General features: G+C 37.5%; 1 protein-coding gene across 1 annotated transcript in view; it reads right to left on the reverse strand.

Annotated features, from left to right (window-relative positions):
• LIX1 (limb and CNS expressed 1) overlaps positions 1 to 19,592 on the reverse strand; it is a 43,809-nt gene extending 24,217 nt beyond the window's left edge. Inside the window, exons 1-2 of the mRNA XM_065406988.1 lie at positions 19,511 to 19,592; positions 7,454 to 7,617 (exon numbers count right to left, since the gene is read on the reverse strand). Coding sequence (XP_065263060.1) covers positions 7,454 to 7,617; positions 19,511 to 19,592 — 246 coding nt within the window. The remainder of the gene's footprint in view (positions 1 to 7,453; positions 7,618 to 19,510) is intronic.
• Between the last annotated feature and the right edge of the window lie 2,830 nt (positions 19,593 to 22,422).

Consider the following 22,422-nt stretch of genomic DNA (forward strand, 5'->3'; position numbering starts at 1 on the left):
GCATCTCCTGGAGGGAAGAAGTGGGACTCAGGCTGCTAAACTGGCCTCTTTGGGAGGGAATGGATAAACCCCTGCCAGTGTCACTAAATGAAGGGGGAAGACAATAGCATGAGTACAAGGTCATAGGGGTGAAGTCATGGAGATCCCATGTCATGATGTGCCTTGGACCCATGGTTGCCTTAAGCCAGACTCAGACACTGGCAATGACTGAGGTAGACTCCTGCCCAGTGAAGCAGCAGTTTTCTCCTACCTGATCTCCTTGTTGTGCACCTGAAGAGGCTGGAAAGTGAGATGGAGGGAGCAGAACTAGGGCATGCCTTTCCCCTCCTCCCCCATGAACCTAGCGGTGCTTACAGGGAATTCAGGAAGAGAGTTTCTCTTGTAGCAGCTGCCAGCCCAGCCCAAGAAAAACCTGAAAATTTTAGCAAGCAGAGCCTACCTTAGCTTTTCTGGGCAGACTTATAAAACAACTTATTGTCTCCCCACCGGCCTCCCCCATTATTTTAACAGACTCATGTCACCCATTATCTCCCCATTATGCACAGAGTTAGCTTTGGTGATATGATTCTTTGGGAAACCTCCAAATTTGACCAACTCATTTTACATAAAAAGCATATGGAGGTGGAAACCAGGATCTTTAGTTTTTGCTGCCTTCCTTCCTACTGCCTGGTGCCGAAGGGTGCTGGAACTAGGAGTGCTGCCACACACAACAGGCCTGAAGAAGTAATAACAACCCAAATACATGCTTTCTGCCTTCAGCACCGCCACTGTAAAAACTGTTCCAGCTCCACTGCACAGCTGTTTGCTCCTTTAGCTCTAGCAATAATTTTTTATCAATTTAGATGATCAAGACTGTCTTTTCAGGGTAACAGACTGGAAAATAAAGCAAGATGAGATATTCCTTATGAGAGGCCAAAGGGCAGTTACGTTAACAAGGAGTGTGTGAGATTCTGCTAGCCTGCCCAACATCAATGGTCTCCTTCTCCTCCCCAGCCCTCCAGTCACAAGTTTTAGCTATAATGGTCTAAAATATAGAATAATAGAATTATTTCCAGTTGGAGAAACAAGACACAGCAAGAGGGGTAGACTTTACTGCTTCCCAGGTTATCCGGTGAATGATAGGACTGCAAAAATAACTGAAACCAGGGATAAAAATGCTGCATAGTGAGCGAGCATGGAAGATAACTAGATTTTTGGCTTAGAAATATTTTTGATGCGAGAGGGGAGGAAAGCAATGCAGATTTCTCTTTTTTGGTGCATTTAATTTTTACAAATTTAAAATGAGCAATTTTAATTCTACGTTTCAGCTAAAGTTTGATACCACTGTTATTGTCAAAACACACTTTAATATTCTAGTAATACACATTCTGATAATCTACAATACATTGTAATTTTAAATTCTGCTCAAGGAAGCTTTTACACCACCCTCCCCCAAAAGCTAAAAGTTCATTGATCAAAATCACACAATTAATTCATTACTGTTGCTTGTTAAAATGAAAGCGCAGCTTGGATCACAACTTTTTTCAAAGTGTTTTTAAAGTTAAAATATTCAGTAAAGTTCCTCTGGGTATTAAAAGCAAAAACATCCGCTAAAAACCATGAGTGGCTTGATGACTAAGTTCAGCAAAAAGGGAGCTAGAAGCTGATCAGCTGGGCCTTATGTTGGTGCCCTTTTGGTAAATGGAAATTACTTCACAGTTTTCAGAGTTGGTCATGGTATGTGGTTGTTGGTATAAACAACCCAGAATAAAAATGGTATAAAGAAACTCCTTCAAACATTGCCTTCATATATATTAGACAATGGGACTTAAAATAAATGCAAGAGAAATGCATGTGTCAAAACTGTATCCCATAGTGTATAATTCTGAATTCTGAGCAAAGACTCAGAACAGATCATTGTTTAAAACTAATGTAGTTTGAGCAGAGACTCTATAATTTATTTGGACTGTGGTGCCTAGCGCTTCTTGAGGGTGCTGTAAAATAATAAAAATCATGCACTTAGTACGTTTAAAGAAGTCTGTAGATTGAAAGCCTGGATATCTATTGGGTAAGATACTGGTAGTTCATTATTAAACCTTTCTAGTGGAATTTCAATGCTTTTCTCTGATGAGCAGTTGGCAATTAGACCCATCTGCTCATTCCTAATACCCTTCCCTAAAGAATGAATGGAACCAATCTACTAAAGTCCTTGTGGGACTACTTAAAGAGAGGAGAGGGATTACCCAGAGTATCCAGCCTAATATTCCTTCTCTCACATTCCATCACTGCAGTTAGCTGGCATCAAAGCAGACATTCATGACTGGCTGTAGAAATATTGCTGGCATATAATGGATGTTACATGCACAGTCATAGCATTAAAATTACATAATCAAATGTTTTGTAATGCACAGGAGAGATATATGATTATGTGAAGAGCATTATAGAAATGAATATTTGTGCATTTGTGGGCCTAGTGTTGGCAAAGTATGTTGAAATATTATATAGTGATGATGGCATATAAGGTATATCGGAATTTACAAAAGATGTAAGGCAAATTCGCCAGAATACATTTCCTCAATTTTCCTTTCTCTTGTCTTATTTTGAAAAGCCAAGTGGATAAAACTGACCAGCTTTGACAGTCAGACTTCATGGTAAGTTTTCAAAACATCTTAGATTCAGGAAATTCTAGGTTGTTTTAAGCAACAATGTTAACAACGCTCTGGAGAATTTCATAACATGATGATTTAAACATAAGGAAAACTAGACCCAAAATGATCATAAGAAGTACTCAAAACCAAAACAGAAATCCCAAAAGAGGAATCTTGATCTTTAATTTTTTTAAAAAAAAGAACGCGACAGCAACATTTAAATACACTTTTCCCGAAGTGAAATATTTTGGATTGAAATTAAGTCATATATCTTTTCATATTGTATTAGAGGTTTATTTTTGATTCTGAAGTACACAGCACAAAAATATGCAGTACTTGAGATGATGGAAAACACTGTGTGCTCTCCTAAACATCTTTTAGTACACTTCAGTGACCTGTCGGAGGTTTCAGATGCTCTAGCCCACGGGTCAGCAATCTTTCAGAAGTGGTGTGCCGAGTCTTCATTTATTCACTCTGATTTAAGGTTTCGCGTGCCAGTAATACATTTTAACATTTTTAGAAGGTCTTTTTCTATGAGTCTATAATATATAACTGAACTATTGTTGTACGTAAAATAAATACGTTTTTTAAAAATGTTTAAGAAGCTTCATTTAAAAATTAAATTAAAATTCATAGCCCCCCCCCCCCCCCCCCCCAGACCAGTGGCCAGGACCCAGGCACTGAAAATCAGCTTGCGTGCCGCCTTTGGCATGCGTGCTATAGGTTGCCTACCCCTGCTCTAGCCAGACAAATGACAACATGGTAATTCTCCCAAACCCCTTATGAGGGAAAAACACCTACAGAAATAGAGCAAGATAAAGAATTTGGAGCTGTGTGTACTGTCACTAAAGAATGAGGGACTTATCCTAAACTGGAGCAAATCAGCATAATTCCGACCAGATCCTTGACTTCAATGGAGCTATGTGATTTATACTAGATGAGGACCTGGCCTCAAAAGTTTAAAACTAAAAAAATGTTTAGCATTGTGGAACACTTATTGCTGTCCTGTGCAGCTAAATGGAATAAAATCTCCTGGTCATAATCAAAGCTGGTGTAAATTGGCATAGTTCCACTGATGTCAATGGAGTTCAATTAACATGTACCAGCTGAGGATCTGGTTCTCCCATGCTTAGGGGATGTTGTCCCATCACTTTCAGGGGATCTTCCTTCTCATTGTGTCCTGAAAAACTGATCCAGAAAGCAAATAATGCAACATTTTCTGTCTCTGAATTGGCATTTGGATTCATCATCTAACTAATTCTGAAAGAACTCTTTGCAACTACAAAGCTCACCATCTCTGCTATGAATCTGAATCTTAAGAATTGTACTCATGTCTGTATGTATACTGATCTTTTAGCCAATACCCTCTTTTTTCTTTTTTAATACATTTTAATTTAGTGAATAAGAATTGGCTGTAAGCATGTATTTGGGTAAGATCTAGAATATTCATTAACTTGGGAGATAATGTGTCCAATTCTTTGGGATTGGTAGAACTTTCTTATATGATGAATAAGATTTTCAGTAATCCTCATCATATTTGACTTGGGTGTCTGGGTGGAGGCCTGAGGGAGGCTTTAAGGGAACCATGTTGTTGGCTTCTGGGTAACCAGTGAGGTATTATAGAAGCTGTTTTGTGCTGGCTTGGTAAATTTAAGTACTGGAATATCCACCAGCTTTGGGGATTGTCTGCCCCATTCTTTGCAGTTAATTGAGTGACCTCAGTTGGCTCCCCTGGAACTCCAGTCACACCTTCATAATCCTAATGCATATCCTACTGCCTGGCCCCGGATTTTCCAAACCACAGCAGCTCTTTTGTTTCTTTGTCAAGTGGACTACTGGAATTTGATTTGACTTGTCCACTGAAGCAACCAGCTTTTTCCTGAATGTAGAATTACCATTCTTTCTTTGGTGCTACCACCGTAGTTGGATAACCGTAGCAAGATGGGATGCGCATTAGCCTAGGGTTCTTAAATTTGAGTAGAAAAAAAAGCCAGGCACCAATGTCATCATGCTAAAAGGTAGGAAATTCTATGAAAACAGCTCTTCCTCTGTACCACTCACACAAACAAATGGATAAATACAAACCGAGATGACAAAGCAAAAGAAGAAAAAGCTTGCTATTACTAGTCAGAGCAAACTTTGAGCCTGATAACAAACTCCTTATTCAGACTAAATCCCTATTGACTTCAGTGAGAGCTCTGCCTGAGGGAGAATTCCAGGGTTTGTTCCTCTTGTATATCTAATTTAACATAATACTCTTTCCTTACACATCATGTGTACATCAAAATGGAGATGTGCTATTAATTAAATACACACGTACTCTGTATACACCAGTGGGTCTGCCAAGCCCCCACAATTCAAAAATGCTGCTAGAAGGTATTGTTTTTCAACAATAATGCCAACAAATTACTCCCTCATCCTTTTTGCCACCACCTTCCAGAGGCAGTGAATACTAGATATTACATGAAGAATGCACAATTATTGTGTCGCCAAAATATTTGTATAGCTGGGCATGTAGGAAAAAAATTGCAACGTAAAATTTCAGCAGTATACATCCTTGCCCCTCCTCCCCATCTTCCCACAATATAGTTTATGGGTCTACATGCTTTTTTTCACCCAAAAAAGTAAAAGGAATCAAAATAACTTTTAAAAGAAGTTGCTGTGTTCAGCATACAGCTAGCTACATAATTGCTGTACAATGCTCTTTGGCAAACCAGCTCTTAAATCAGATTCTCCTGTCCACTTGTCATAGTAGTTTGAACATCTGTGTCCCTGATGACAGACTAAAAAGTACCCTCTCCTCAGTCTTGACCTGGAGAAGCCCACCTCTGGACAGAAGATACATAGTATGGTCTCCAGGCCATTCACAGTGTTTAGCTTTTATGCAGGGATTTCCAATGAAGTTGCCACTTCTGATGGTGTTTTTCTATGATGTGGACTCTTCTCCATTGGTAACTGGACTAAAGCCACCAATTCATTTCACAAAAGCCAAACGGCCAACAGCTGGTAAAAAATTTTAAATGTCTGAAAACTGAATAACGTCCCACTAACTTCACTTATGACATAATAATGGTGAAATAATTTCATTTTTGTCCCAGGAATGTGGTTCTTGAGGGAAGGATTTTCAAAATCTTATCTCAAGTTATTTTTTCCAAATCATGGGCTTGAGCCTATGAGAGAGAGTGTTACCTCTGCTCCCTTGACTTGAGTAGGAGTTGCAGGTGCTCAGTAACTCTCAGGATCAAGCCCATGTTGGAAGTCACTGACAGTAAATTGAAGGGATATATAGGATAGAATTTAATTAGATACAATGCTCAGCCATAGAACCCTCTCCTCCTCTTCACAAAAATTGACCAATCAAATTACCTTTTCTGTTGATTACAATGTTTAGACCAGGGGTAGGCAACCTATGGCACACGTGCTGAAGGTGGCACACAAGCTGATTTTCAGTGGCACTCACACTGCCCGGGTCCTGGCCACTGGTCCAGGGGGCTCTGCATTTTAATTTAATTTTAAATGAAGCTTCTTAAACATTTTAAAAACCTTATTTACTTTACATACAACAATAGTTTAGTTATATATTATAGACTTATAGAAAGAGACCTTCTAAAAACATTAAAATGCATTACTGGCACGCGAAACCTTAAATCAGAGTGAATAAATTAATACTCGGCACACCACTTCTGAAAGGTTGCCGACCCCTGGTTTAGACTGTGTAGCATTTTCTTCTTCAAATGGATTCAGAATAAAAAAGCCACTAATTTAAAAATGCTAAAACAAAGATTTAGTTATTCTGGCCCATCCTGCAATCCTTTAATGTCAAAAAGAATTGAAGGGGTCCAGAACCTCCTAGGTTTGGGCCCTGAATAATTAAAGTTGACTAAATATAAAGAGAACCCTGAGTTAAAATCATATATAAAAATGTGTGTGTATTACTAACATTTTAGACTGTTAAAATAAAAAGCTAAAGACTGGATTTACTTTTCATTATTTATGTTGTCTACTAGAAATGAACAAGGGACAGAATTTAGTTTTAAATAATTTCACAAACATTTACTGTTTTTAAAATTGCCTGTTTCCCCCCTCTTTTTTCAACTTCCACTACTAGATTTTGCTCATAACTAAATTTCAAATATGTATACTTATGTAGCTAGATAAAATATTTTTCTTGAATGTATGAGTGCTCATACATTTTTCTAATCAAAATGTACCTTTCTTCCCTCCCCTATTTCCCCCCCCCTTGGTTTAATTTATTTTTAGCTTAAATTCAAGTTGGTTCTATTGTTCACTTTATGCCTTTCACTCAATGTGAAAAACTGACCTGTTTCTAATTAGTTTCATTTTCTGGATCTCTTGCATTAGCACTGTATTGATGTGTTTGGGTTGCACAGATTGCAGTGGAATCTTATAATAAAAATATCTTTTCACTGATGAAATAATGAAAACATTGCTACTACAAACAGGTTTTCTAAAGATTATGGGAAAAAACCTAACCAAACCAAAAATGTGGTCTTAAAACTATCTGACAAAGATATTTGACTTTGGATATTCTATTTATAAGAATCCCCTTCATTACAGACATTCTTACAAGAGCCATGATTAGAACAATAAGTCATGCCATGATCAATTAATTCACAGTACTGCCCGTTATTTTTGTTTAAACAATTTATGTCCCTGAAGATACTGTGGTCTGGCACTTAGGGGTTAAGTGTGTATATATTGTGCTCTGAAAATAAGTAACTATTTATTTTCCCTTTAAAAAAAAAAAAAAAAAAAAACTTTGAAGAAAGATTTCCCTTTGGCAAAAATTGAAGTCTGCTTCTTACCTGAAAGTTGCCAAAACAGCTTCCTCCAGGTAGGGTGACATAAATGACAAATGGAGGACCAGGAGAGTTCAGTGACTCATACACCACTGTGCCTTCACTTGGAAATACAGCTCTCTGTTTCTGTTTGTTCTCCCAGAATTCCTGCAGCATTGCTACGACATTCACTATCAAAGACACAGAAGTGACAAATATTGGGTACAGTATATACATTTTATCTTCACTTGTAACTTCATTTGCTAGATTTAAACAAGAAATATTCTGGTTATATACATGTGAGAGTTGAAGATTCAGTCAAAGCCATCACTTGCATTATAACTGTATTTTGCTCCAGCATGATATTAAGAGGTACTGTACTGTTGGAGCAGCTGTCTTTCAGATAAAAGGGGAACTATATAGAAATTCCAATTTATCCGTCACAAGAAGGATCACAGTTGCTGTGTTCCACAGCAGAAGGGGCTGGATTTTAATGGTGCACAAAGTGATGTGTTTTCCACACTGCTTTGTGATGTGGTCAGAAGGGAAGATGCTGTATATTAGGGTAGAGAGAGCTGCGAGTTAACATGAACATTAAAATACTAATGTACAAACTAAAAATCGATACAGTGCTCCTGCACTACAAAGCAGTAAGTTTCAGGGATGGGATTTTCAAAGCTTTGTAAGAGTCTTAGCCACTCAGCTCCCATTTAAAGTGAATAAAAATTGGGTGTACCTCCTTTAGGCTCCTTTGAAAAGCCCAGCCACAAGATTATAGGTGATGTTTCTTGGCAATTACCTAATATTGATGGAACTTTTTATACTCTGTCAAAAATATTACCAGTTCCTATTTTAGACCATGCCCCTCTCAAACAACATGCCCGTTTACCACTTTCGAGAACAGGCTTTTTGGAGGGTCATTGTAAAAACACAAGATGTTATCTATTTCCTATGATTGCTTGCTTGGATGGCCATAACAGGGAAAGCAATGAGAATACAGAAAATAAGAAAGAAAGTCCTTACATTGGGCCTTCAGAATGGTATGGCTAACCCCTCACCCCCCATTTTGAATAACTAATGGAATAAGAAACAGATGGTTATCACAACGTGTGATGGTGCGTTGACACAAACTGCATAAGAGTGAAACCCAAACCACAGAAACTGATTTCTACTTTTCTAAATTATAGCTGTATCCCCGCCCCCTTGAGACTGCTAGAATTTATGAACTGCATACTTAGTGATCGATACTACCTGCTGTTGATCTTTGATATTCATCACAGCAATCCAGAATAATAAAGTGACTAGATGAAATTGGTGACCTAGCATTTTTATGTTCAACAAGGGCAATTATCCTCTTATTTTCAACTTATTTCAACTTTGAGTGATGATGAGTTTGAGCAAAAAAATCAAATCTTTAGACCAGATAACTTCCAGCAGAACAGACCACAGAACCAAATGCAACCAAATGTCTAGGGTCTGCTGTGTTGAGAACTTCTCACTGACCCTGAGTGAAATACATCTTTTACATCTCTGGTTGCTTCACTCTGTCTCTTACATTCATGTTTGGTAACGATTCAGTTTAAAAGCCATTAAGTGAAAGTTGATATCTAGGAATAAACTTCATGCATGTTAAATGTCAAATTTCTAAGCTTTGAGCTTGACGGTTTAATAGAAGGAAAGTGCCACATTTATTGGAGAAATTGTATTGATATTAAATCTTTATTGAAAAGGTCATGTTTAGGTTAAAAGAAACTAGCTTGAAATAGAGCACCAGAATAAAAACAAATGACAACAAGAACAACAAAGGCTTACGACATCCCTATAGGGCAATTGTGGCCCTAGTGCCTCTTGGGAAAATTGACATTTAACTGTTTGATTTTTTTCTTTAAAAAAAACAAACCAAAACTTTAGATGTCTACGCCATGGATCCTATACCACCAACATGAATACCACCCACAGATCTTTCTCAGGCCCTGATATACTTGTGACATAAAATGTTAATTTAAGAAAACGTCAACTGATAACCTAGTTTTCAGACCAAATATTCTTCAGCCTTTCAAATCAGAGCCACAGCTGCCTCCTCATCTGAAAAAAATTAGTGTTTTAGTAACTTTTAGGCTGGCATTTTCAAAGGAGCATAAGAGAGTCTGGTGCTTAACTCCCACTGAATTTGGACTGGATTTGGGGGCTAAAACACCATTGAAAAATTAGACTCAATACTTGTTTATCAAAGAAAAATGATAGTTATCCAGATAACAAACACTAGCTCTTAAGAACTGTTCAATGTCCACAGTAATGGTTGGCCTTCTAAATCAGTTTTTCCTTTCCTTTTTTGTATCATCTGTCTTTCATATCTTTTGTCAGTTTTATAGCAAGATTGAGAAAATTCATAATATATCATTTTTGTTCTCTTTTGCTGTTACTAGTTCAGCATTTGGACAGCCTGTGAATACTTCTTGATTGGTTGAATGTTTTCACTGGATTTTGTGATACCTTAAGCTGTTTTAAAAATTAATCTACATAAAGTTCCCTAAGCAACCAAGAGATTCTTCTTGGTCAAAGGAAAATAAGGCAGAGTCTCTTCTTTTGCTGAAGTCCTGAAACTTAACTTTGGCTGTCACTCTCTAAAATATGAGAGAGTTTGTTACAGGGTAAGCTAATAAGACAAATATCTAGAAAAAGGCAGTAGTAGTAGTAGTATTCTGGCAGCACCCATAAACTGTTACACTCTATTCACACACACACACAGAAAGACTGAATTTATAATCCCAAAGAGTTTACAATCCAAGAAAATTTAGGGCTTGTGTACACACAAAATAGTACCAGTTTAAATCAAGTCGTGATTTTATTCCTCATTTAGTTAAAGCAGTGCGACTTCGTGTGAGACAGTCTCTTAGATTGGTTTAAAGCAGGCCTGTAGCAGTTTAGCTTGCATGAATAAATTTATAGGCACAAAGTAAACTGATATAGGGCAGTTTTAAAATCGATATTAGAGTCTATACTCACAACTTGCAATGGTTTAACTAAATCCATGTAAATTAAACCTGTGAAAATTCTGTGTGTAGACAATGTATTATACTCTCATATTCATACATATTTTAAAAACGTTATCACAAGTTATTCTAAACATATCCATTCCAAAAAGGGGGCATTTAATTTATTTAAAAAAAAATAAATAAAAAAAAGCAGGATGTAACTAGCAACCAGAGAGGTTTGAAAAAGTTCCTTTGGGTCTTATAGTAATCCCAGGAGCACTGTAGAGATATTCAGGAACCGTTCTACCACTATCAGGTATGTAGGTGGCTGTTTAATCCCTCTTGAAACAGGTACCATAGCAATATGCATAGTTTATTCAGACCCTCTACATTCATTTTCATATAAGAAATTGCATTATTTATTTTTTTAAACTTTCTGGGTGAAGTCTTGTCAAATCAACTGATATTTACCCATTTTTCTTCACACGCGTTTTTGCATGCTCCATAGGAATGCAGTGCAGCAGCAATCCAAATTTTAAATCATCCAGTAACAGTGTACAAATGAAAAAGCTAGATATTCTTTTTTTTTTTTTAATGTTGGAAGTGTTGAACACACTAAACTTAGCACTGTGATCTACATCTCATTTTGAATTAATGTCATTCACTTTAATTTGCTTTTTGTATTTTGAAAAAATAAATATAATATGGCCAAAGATGTTTAAACAATGACTAGAGTACCTATGTGCATTGGTGACTACTTTTCCTAACAGTTTAATTACATGTGCTCTAAAATCTGTTATTCAGTATATTGTAACATCACTGAATCAGTTAAACAAAGATATAGGATGAAATCCTGACTCGATTGAAGTCAATGCCAAAACTCCCATCAACTTCAATGGGCCAGAATTTCACCCATGTATTCTACATATGCATTTTCCTCTCTCTTTTAATCTGTTACAAGAATGTAATACAAATATCTAAGTAATGTTAGGAATGTGACCACTATACAATATAAGGATTTCATGGATCCTTTATCCTTAATTTACCTCCATTCATGGGCATTATAAGGGTTTCAGACCAGTGCATGGTACTTGATGTGACGTAACTTCTAGTTACAAGGGAATAGAAAGAACATCTTTTTACTGTGCATTTCTGTGCTTTTGTTTGTTCCCATAATAGCCAAGGCTTTGTGGACTATATAGTAAACTGGACCTAACTAACTTCTGTGGTAAGAGTCCCCTGGCTTCTGGGACATGGATACTGAATGTTACAACAAACAGGAAAAGATGTGGCAGTGCCATGTTAATAAAAAAATATTGAATTAAATACAAAAAATGACTAGCACAATCAATATTATCCGTATTATTTTAGAATTACATGTATTTTATACTGTTCTGCAAATGTTCAGCTTTTGTACTAATAATGTGTGACCATTACAGAAGTTTTTGAGGGAGGGTGAAATAGTGGCTTTGACAGCTGACCTAGGGCTTTTGACACACAGGGAGCAGTTGAGAATTTTGCCTTTGGAAAGTTGATATCTCCTAGTGGGCAGGAGAAGAGATGACTTAAGAATTCCAAGTTGCTTCAAATTTCAATTCCCCCATGTGGAGAACATGGGAGATACCTGTATTATTTGTGCCTCATCTTACTTGGTTCTTATTATGATGCTGGCTACATGCTCTCAAAGGGTTAACCCCAGCCAGAGCTCTCCACCTAGGAGGGCCAGAAAGCAGACAATGGCTCCAGATAAACCCTATTGTCTGGTGCTCAGAAACAAGAGGGGCCAATTCCTTTGAAGTCTCATGTCTGCTGGGCTCTGGCTAGTATGGCCAAGAGTAGGAGGGGGGAAGATTCTGGTGGGAAAGCTGGGACAAAGAGCTGGGATCCTAGTAAAAACAGCCCCTGATAACTAGGAGGAAAGACTGAGGATATATCTTCACTGCACAGTTAACTGGGGCTCTTACACAGGTGTCAGCCCAACTGTCACTCCCCACCATTCACACAGAAACTCTTTGACCCAAGACAGGAGGTGCTTTAAACCCAGGCTAGCTTACATGGCTGGGGGTATAGGTTAGAATCCAGGCTCCAATTTAACTCACCTGGAACCCACTCACTTTGCAGTGAGGATGCAGGCAAAAATCTCTCAAGTACCATTCCTCCAATGCCCTTCCTGCATGTTTTCCTGCATGAATGTCTCAGGACAAAACACTGAGGACACAGAGTAAGGTGGGTAGGACTGTTGTGAGGTTGCTTGTAATCAGGAGAGGCTAACCTGCATAAAAAAAACCTGGGTGCCAGTCATAGGGGTTAACTACAACGACATATCCACAGACCATTAGGGATGCTCTTTGTCATCCCAACTCCTTGAAATGAGTGCCTAGAAGACAAATGGGATCTAGATATTTTTGCAAGGAAAGACTGAGGAGTTAGATAAGATGCAGATAGTTTAATGTTTTAAGATTTGTTTTTCTGAATGTCTTGGTTCTGAATAATCAATACTTTGCTGTATGAAACCAGCACAGTCACTGTAATTACCACTTGCCATATCTCATGAAGAGGAGTACATTGGGCAGGGGGCTGAATCCTGTAGGACCTTCTGAAACAGGCATGGTTGGTACCCAGTGTGGCTGCAGGCCAGTCAAAGTGAGGGGGAGACATGATTTCACCCTGTGAGAGCTCAAGTGCAGCTGGCCTGGTAACTGTGACACCCTACCTAGGCAATCCTTGATAACAACCAACCACTTAACTGATCCCACCCCAAAAACTGCTACTGCATCCATCACTGATTGACCAGCAGTGAACCAGTTAACAATTTTGGCATTTTGTCTATAGTTATTAGAGTTAATGCTGCTTTGAGATGAACAGGGCAGGCTATACCTCAGAGCTATAGTACCCGGGTGGTGGCAGATTCAGGAGGACAACACTACATTGGTTTACAATTGGAAGGCTTTCCTCAGAACCACGAGAGGCAAGGAATTTAATTTATTTCTTTAAATGAAAGTTTAGATTCTGTTGCATATTCCATAATCATGGTACTAGCCTTGATGTTACTAAAGTTCAGTGTGGGCTTTGTATTTAGTTATGGATGGTTTGGGGCTGAGGAAAATGGCTGCTTCTCCCTGCTACCTCCACTAGCATAAATGCATGGGTTTTCCTTGTAACTCTGATTTTAAAATGGCTAATTTCTGCCAGGTGTTCAGAAATATTATTTTATGTCTCCGGGTTGGGTAATTGCCATGATTGGAATGAGGATGCATACTCTATGCAAGGTATTGCTACCCACTCCATTACTTGGGGGGAGGGGAAACACATTTTCCTTGTTTTTCTGGAAGGAAGCATATGGAACATTCTAGAGACCACAAGTCAAATTCAACACTGGCATAAGCAGGAACATAATTTAATGAAAATTAATTACTTCAGAGGATTTGTGTCCACTTATGCCAGCAGTGAATTTGGTTCCATATTTCTAGGACTAATATTAAAGCATGGTTACAGTTACCCTACCCGAGGTGAACAAACATGTAGAGGATTGGCAGTAAACAGGACAGTAGACAACACATATAGATGGGGATATTATTTGAGAAGGGAAACCCTTAGACTAATGGAGCTATTCAGAACAGAAGTCATACAGTCTTACCAGTAGAGTGAAATGGAGTCATAACCCTGACAACATTTCAACGTCAAAAGAAAGCAGGATACAAAGAACACACAGGATAACCATCTACGTTGTCATTTTTAAACTTAAAAGGATTTCTGGAAAAGGGTTGTTTTAACTAACTTGACAGACTATCATTAAATGAACACTCAAATGCAGAGAACAATAATAAAGCTTTTGGAGTTAAAAAAGCTAAGTATTAAAGAAGATTCTTTAGTGAAAGGCTACTAAAGTTGTCTTACATTTCTTAAATCAATTGGTGGCACATAATCAGTGAAACCATATCATTTAAACAAAGATCATAAGTTATAAGTGCACCCTCCTGCAGCTGTATCCTATTATGGACTGTAACTTAACACATGCATCTTGGAAAAGTTGTTAAAATTGAGTTCAGACTAACAAACCTATATTGTTTAAATATGTGGAGAAAAGGGGCAGAAATTTAGGTGGGAACCATCAGGTTCTATAGGAGTTTTGGTATTTCATGTTCATCTTTTTTTCATCAGTTGAGAGTATATTTTAAAGGAATAAATGTATACGTACACATATACATAGATCTCTGCTGCAGACATGGGCATAATAATCACAAACTAGGATTTTCACTAAAAATGCTATAATGGTTTGCAGATTTATATGCTAGTACATTAATAGTGATGCCATTAAGCTGCATTTATCCCCTTGCTAAATTTCTACAGGACATAATATACTTCAAACAGTGAAGACAAAAAGTGAAGACAAAAATTCCCACTAAAACAAGACTAACTGGTAACGAACAAGATGTTACTGTTTATGTGCATATTGGAGCTCCAAAAGTATTAGAGTAATGTACAAATACAAGGGGCCAGAACCTGATTTCAGGATAGCCCCTGTGCACTACTCAGGCAGCTAAAACTTCTTTGGTGGGAGGGAAACCCCTGGTGGCATAGAGCCAGCATAGCCTCTAGTGTAGAAGTGCAGGTTGGTGGCATGTTGGAGTGAAGGGGAGGTGGCTGGAGTGCTGCTTCACTCTGGGAAGATGGATCACCAGTTCACAAAAGTTAGAGCAGCTTTGAGGATGCTCTAACTTGCACTGGAGACTGACCGACTCTGGTTTCTCCCTGTCACTGTCCAGAATTTAGGGGGCATAAGTGTGGCATAAAGCCATCTTTGCCTCTGTTGGGTTCTTTGCTGAAACCCAAGGACTGGGGCCAAAGTTTCTTGAGGATTTTGATTGTGAGGTCTTGGAACTGGGACCATCCTTCGTAAGTATTTGGAAAGTATCCAGCATACAGTAGGCATTACTGTCAATAAATAATAATCCTGCCGGTTTATAGTCTAAATAATGGACTCCTTATAATCTAAATAATGCCACTCCTTTGGAAAGACTGGTTCATGGCTCCACAGCTCATGAGTGATTTGATAATCCCAAATTTAGGGCAATAAAAAAATTGATAGCATCAGTGTTATAAATGTAGATCCACGGGATAACTGTATATATCATGCACTTTTGAAGGCCTTGCCTGCACTCTGTCCACTAATCTATTTTTGCTGGGATGACTATTACTGACATTCCAAACCTTCTAGCAGCTTCAAACAGACACCATTTATATAAATAAAACTGCCAGAGAAATATTTACCAAGATCGTAGAGAGCCTGATCCAAAGTATTGGGGTAGGAGTCTTTCCATTGACTTCAGTGGGTTTTGGATCAGGTTTATTCTTTTTCCCTTCTACTTGAAAAACAAAATGACACCCATTTCTAAGGAAACCAACACTGTAGGATATAGGTGCCACTGCCAAGAATCTGGTTCTGAGAAACAGACCGACCTTTACCTTCACAAAAACGTTAATTTTAAATATTTCTAAAAAAGTAAATGTGTTTCCATACCGACAATTTTTAAATTCTGCATTCCAAGCTGATAATTTTGGAACACTTCGTAGTGCTTTACAGCAAAGCTGTAGTGAGGGAAAAGCCAATAGTCCATTACTTAAGTTTAGGCTTGACAGAATTCAATTTTTTAAATAAAATTTCTACTGATTGTATTTTTTCATCTATTTAAATTTTCACAGTTGTGGGAAGTTATGGGGGGGGGAAGAGTCAGACAAAGGGCAGACAATTATTTTAAGAAAGTAGATAACCTTTCACTTTTTTCAATCTCTACAACTGTGAAAACAAAATTTCAATATTACATATCAAAATATACAAAGTACATATACTTAAATCAAATTCTAATCAGTTCTTAAACAGCATTTTTCTTACTTTGTTTATCTGTAAATGTAGATTGATGGAAATATTTTTTAATTGGTTTGTGTGTATCTATGGTGAAACTGACATTTACCAACAAAAATCTAATCCTTCTAAGCCTACTCAAATTGTCAACTCTATGGGGAAGGGTCCATCTTTTTGTTTTATAGTTGTACAGCACCTAGCACAATGGGGTTCTGATCCATAATGGGGACTCTGAGGTACTACCACAATAAATGTAATAGCAATGTTGGAAAGGTATTCTACAGCAAGTGATGATGCAGTTCTGCTGGATCATGCTCAATGCGAATGGAATCTCATGGGAATTTAGCTGCTAAAATCTCAGAAGTCTTTATAGAGCATGTGTGAACTGAGATTTTTTTTCCCCCAAAGGCTTTTAACTTGGCCAAATTTGGGCAGATTTTCATAACTACAACAAAAAGCATAGCCCAGACACAAAGGCCAATTCCTTGGAAAATCTCAAGTCTCTAATGGAAAGTATGAGGGTGCTGGATTTTTCAATCAAACAAAAAATCACCAGAATTTTTTACCATGGGCAAAATGTGTTATTTTCCTAGCCTTGTTATCAGAAATTGCTGACCCATTTTGGCTGACATTTTCCAACAAAATTCATGCTGACACAGATACATGGGATAGAAAAAATTCAGTCTGAATGGTTAAAGTTTGGCAGAGTTATAAGGTACTGAAAACAGGGTCTTAAAATGGGAAGTGTCAGGTAATCTTAACAACAGGTGGTGCTACCAGCCCCTCTGATAATATTTCAGTTATACTCAGCGATGTTACTTTTGCCCAGTCAGGTAAAGGAAAACCATCTTTTTCTTAATGCATTGTGACAAGTAGTAAAGCACTATTATAGCTGACAGATATGATTTCATTACTGATTATTTCTGGTAATATTTGAAGCCTGTACACCTTGAATGTTTGTAAAAGCTGTAGAAATAATAATACACACAGGCATGCTCATAATGATATCCTGTACTATAATATAATTTCTACCCACATCACATTTAAATCCTACTGATAAAATACTGCTCCCAGTACAAGGACTGGTGGTTTAGGACAATACTAACCTCTTCATGACAATGCCATTAACTACAGTATCATTTTGGCTTTAATCTCCCACTAACTTCAATGGCAGCAAGTTTATGCAGTAGTTTGGACCTTTTAGAATACAGTGCTGTATACCTTCTGGCTTCAGTGGGAGCACATAGCAGGATTAGGCATAAGATGGACAGTTTCTATATTAGAATTCTTTAAAATGAGTGCTTCCTGGTGTGGCTCAAAAAGCCCTTATGAAAGTGACATTCCGACCTATCTATAATTTGGCATCTGCTTTTTTCTCTTTTACTTTATCCATCTCTAGATCTGTGGGTGGTCACGGTATCATTGTCTGGGCAGCTGGTACATACATTTTCAATCAAAATCTTGTCAGTTGATCTTTATCAACTGGTTACCAAAGGAAACTCAAAAAGGGGAATGCCTTTCCTCCCCCTATTGATATCAAATTCTTTGCTCCTGCAATGTCTGCTCTCCCTGGCTCTTAGAGCAAGGTCTCAGGACTGCAGCACTACATGAGTCTACCACAGCAACACAAAGTTCTCCTGCTGGGTGGCCTGAGAAACCATATTTGTGTATGGAGCTGTCTAGGTCTCTTACTTCAGGGTCAGATTCTGATCCTTTACTCACTGAGTAGCACCTTTCTACAAGAGTGATCCTATTAATTTCAGGAAGACTACTTATACAGTGAAGTATTTTTCAATGCAAGTAAGGGTATTGGAATCTGGCCATTAGAAAATAGTTAATATACAGTATACAGACATTTCCTCTAGTTCCTTTACCAGTTGCGCACTTAAGTAGTTTCTCCCATACCATGTTTGAAAGAAATAACAATAAGCTATTAATGTAGCTGCTGACAAATGAATGAAGCTGAGATTCAATAAGTACCTTCCACACTGTGCTTGAGGGTTTAAAATAGATTACAGTTAGATATGGATGTGAAGAAAGTGTTCCCAAACAGAGTCAAATGCTATGTTAGCAGTATCTTTTTACAGCACATAACAGAGCAATTTAGATTAAAATTACACCTGCAAGCACCATAATATCACAATCAGAAACCAATGGTATAAACTAAAAACTGCCTTTAGGGAGACAAACTATGTGATCCCATTCATCATGGAGGAAACTGCAAAATAATGGAATCTAAAGTAATGTTTTGCTGAATTTGCTGATGGATAATGTTTCTTATTAATTCCTGTTTCTCCAGGCACTGATATATGAATCTAGGTAAGAAACAACGGGAAAGATTCAGATACCCTTACTCATGTAGAATAGCACCTCACTCCATGAATAAGCCCATTGAAATCATGAATAAGGGAATCAGAATCTGGCTCGGTAGAATAGAGAGCTAAATTCAACTGCATATATTTCAACTGAGTTACCAAGAGATGAATGAGTTCAATATACAGCAGTTAATCATATTAGCTTCAGAAACAAAGTTGCATGAGGTAGTTTAATGCTGATGCTGAAATAAAGACTTTTATATAGCAATTGCCTAATATGATTTGAAAGGAAAATTGAACAGTTTGACAGATTTGCTGTCACACAAAATACCACAAAGAAAGTATGTAGTTAGTTTGTTCAGAAGTCTTAGAGAGAGAAAAAAAAAGTTACAGTCTGTTTACAGGACAACATGCTGTGGTTTAAACAGCAGCATACTGTACTGCTTTACATCTGTTCCAATAGAAGTGCTCGGCGTTGAGAGTTCAGCATTTAGAAAATTTTACAGGAAACATTTTAACTATATATGTATGAATGAAATACTTGGTCTAATATAATAAACTAATTGTTAGAAAGAGTAAATATTTATTATAGAATTACACCATCATTTTCTGAAATTTCCAAAATAGTGGATTTCACCACACAGGACCCAAAAACTTTTGTTGAATTTAACCAAATTATCCCTTACAAAGAAGTGTTTTGAAAGAACATTAGTCTTTTAGAATATACACTTGAAATGTATTAAGTCAATTATCACCAAAAAAAAGCAGAAGATAGTATATCTTCAGTTTAAATTAGCATCATCTATGTCCCATAAAATCAGACTATTTGCTTAATATACTGTGCTCCACGGTATCTTAATGGTAAAATACTTAAATTTGACATTAATAAAACTATTGTTTGAGAAGTCAAGAAACTTTCTTTGGTACTTACAGTCTTTAAATACAAGGGCAGGGTCTCTATGAGGCAGTACTTGGGCAATTAAATATTGCAGAGACTCCAAGGTTCTGTCCATCCTGGTTCTGCTTTTCCAGAGTGTACCCACAAAGTGTCCTCATGCCTGAATTATTCCAGTCCTGTACTGACTTTGTGCAGTTCATTGATGCTCTGGATTACTAAAGAATCTCTTTTAACATCTGCCAATCAGACATTGCCCAGAATCAAAAGATCCTTCCGGGGGTCCTCCTCCCTGGCTCACTTATCTTTGTTATATGCTGAGCTAATTAGCTGTAAAGGCAGTCTGACAGGCTCATTCCTACTGCTTCCTTCTGTTAAACACACCCACCTACAGGCTAGCTGGAGAAGCTAATCATGTGAAAGACATTTCTCTTTCATCCAGACATTGACTGAATGTGCTGAAACAGACATAGTTTTGGTTTCCCTGAATTAGTAAAAGTTTTTTTCCCCCTGTACTCTTGGAATGTTAGGACGAGACTGAGAATTCATAAGGTTCTCATTAGACAACCCAGCTAAAGTTCTGTAGAACTCTCCAGAGAAATATTAGCAATGAAATAACCCAATGTGGTAAGAGCCACATTCACTTTAAGAATAAAAATCATATAGATTCTTCTACATTACTAGGTCAAACTGCAGGCGGAAAAAAATTAATTGAGTTAGGCAGAAAAATTAAACTACTTGTGATGAGTTTTGTTGAACATGCAATTTGACTTGATTGATGTTTTGTTGAAGTATCTCCCAATTAATCTACGTGGATACAGGTGTTAGGGAGTAACAATTTGCCTTGACAAGAACGTTTATGGTAATGCCCCTCTACACTACCTTTTTTTTTGTGTGTGAAAATACTAGGAAAAAAACTGAGAACTTGACAAGTATATGGGTGCATAAGAAAATTAATCTCAAAATTACACAATATAAATCTGATACGAACTCCCAAGTATTGTAGATTAAAATGTGAATACATCAAACTACATTTGCATATTTATCTGGGACAAAGTATAGCATCTATGAAAACAAACCCTTAAAGCAAGGAGAAAGTAGCCATCTTGTCAATAAGGATAGCCCCTTCTCCATTCTTCTTATATTCCCAAAGCAATTCATTTTCTTGGTGGTAAGAGCCACATTTCTTGGTAGATATCATTATAAAACATTTCTACGTCTAATTACTTGGAAGTTTTAGGCACATATCGTATTGAAAGTTAAGTATTCACTCTATAAGAAATGCCTTTTTGTTTGCTGTGCATTGATTTTCAAGAGGCTTGATTGGTTACAAGGTTAAAGTTATCTTAAGTGCAGTCATTTAAACCAATATGATAAAATCAAGACACTCATTGCTCCTAAATATGTGAATTTGTTAAGACCGTCAAGAACGTTATTGACTTAACCTCTACGTTTCCCAAAGCTCACTCTAAATAAAGTAAACTTTGTTTGAATGACCACATATGAAATATAAACTGAGCACTGCAAAGTTCAGTCTTGTGTAAACTTCGTTATGACCTTTGATGACTTCAGATATTTCAGGAATTCTGCTGCTGACAAAAGAGAGGTTTAATAAATATATATTAAGCTCTAACTTTGAGGTTCAGTTCTTCCCTCACTAACTCCAGTTTCTGAAGAGAGATGTCTATCCAAGTACACTAGCAGAATAAGTAAAAAGGATTGCTTATGGCCATCCATCAGTATTTCAAAGACTTAATGGAACATTTTGAAAAACAAACTGCATAGATTTCCATAATCCCTTCTGTTCTGACAGAAAGCTGAACCAATCTGAACAACCTTTGCATAGTAATTGGTTCCAAAAATAAATAGAACCATTTGAAAGATTTCACTGTCAATGTCCACACATCAAAATAAACTTGTTCTCTAACAGAAAAAGAAGACTAAATTAGAAAACAAGTAGGGCTCATCCTAGTCAAACTGGACTATAGTATTTTTTTTGAGATTTTATCTCTCAGGATGAATGTGATGACATCACAACTTTTCTTAAAGACATAAATGTGAGAGAGTCGACATATTCAAAGGTAAGATTACATGCAACACCCCTGTAAATGTTAAAGTATGGCAATACACAATTAAGGTCACCCAAACAACCTTAACTCTGCTCCAATATCATGGACCACAGCAATATCAAGAGACAATTCTCAAACACACACCTTTATCACATCAATAACCTGAAAATCCAGTTAAAATCATGGATTTCCTTACTTTTGTAGAGAGACTAATAAAATACTGTGGACTGTAAGCTGAAGTGCACGTGTCTGTTACATCTCTTCAGTAAACTGCTACTGCTTTATTTAAGACCATATGCTTCTGCTGGTAGATACAAGCGGTTACAACTTTTCACCAAGTGACCCCACTGCAAATAGGATTTCAAAAGTGAAAGTGGTCATGCTATGAGACTTCATAGAATCACTATCAGTATTGCTACACTGCAATTAAACATCCACAGCTGGCTGTGTCAGCTGACTCAGGCTAGTGGGGCTTTTGGCTCCAGGGTAGTTAAATTGTGAGGATGTTTGGGCTTGGGCTGAAGCCTGGGCTCTGGGATCCTGCAAGGGCAGAGGGACCCAGAGGCTGGGCTCCAGCCTGAGTCTGAATGTCTACACAGCAATTTAAACTTCCACAGCCTGACCCTGTGAGCCTAAGTCAGCTGATCTGGGCCAGCAGCAGCTGAGCCATGAGTCTTTTATTGAAGGGTAGACGTACCCTAAATCTGAGGCTATAACTCTCTGATGGGCCAAAATCCAAATGGTAGTTTGCGTACCAGAAGCACAGGGTACAGGTGTATACGTATGTATCAGACGTGCTTAAAAAAAACAATGTCCAGTCTAGAGTTTCTTGATTCTGCAGGTAAACTATGGAAGTACAAGAGATTTTGGCACCTGAGG

The sequence above is a fragment of the Emys orbicularis genome, chromosome 6, assembly GCF_028017835.1.
Source record: "Emys orbicularis isolate rEmyOrb1 chromosome 6, rEmyOrb1.hap1, whole genome shotgun sequence".
NCBI classification, from domain to species: Eukaryota; Metazoa; Chordata; order Testudines; family Emydidae; genus Emys; species Emys orbicularis.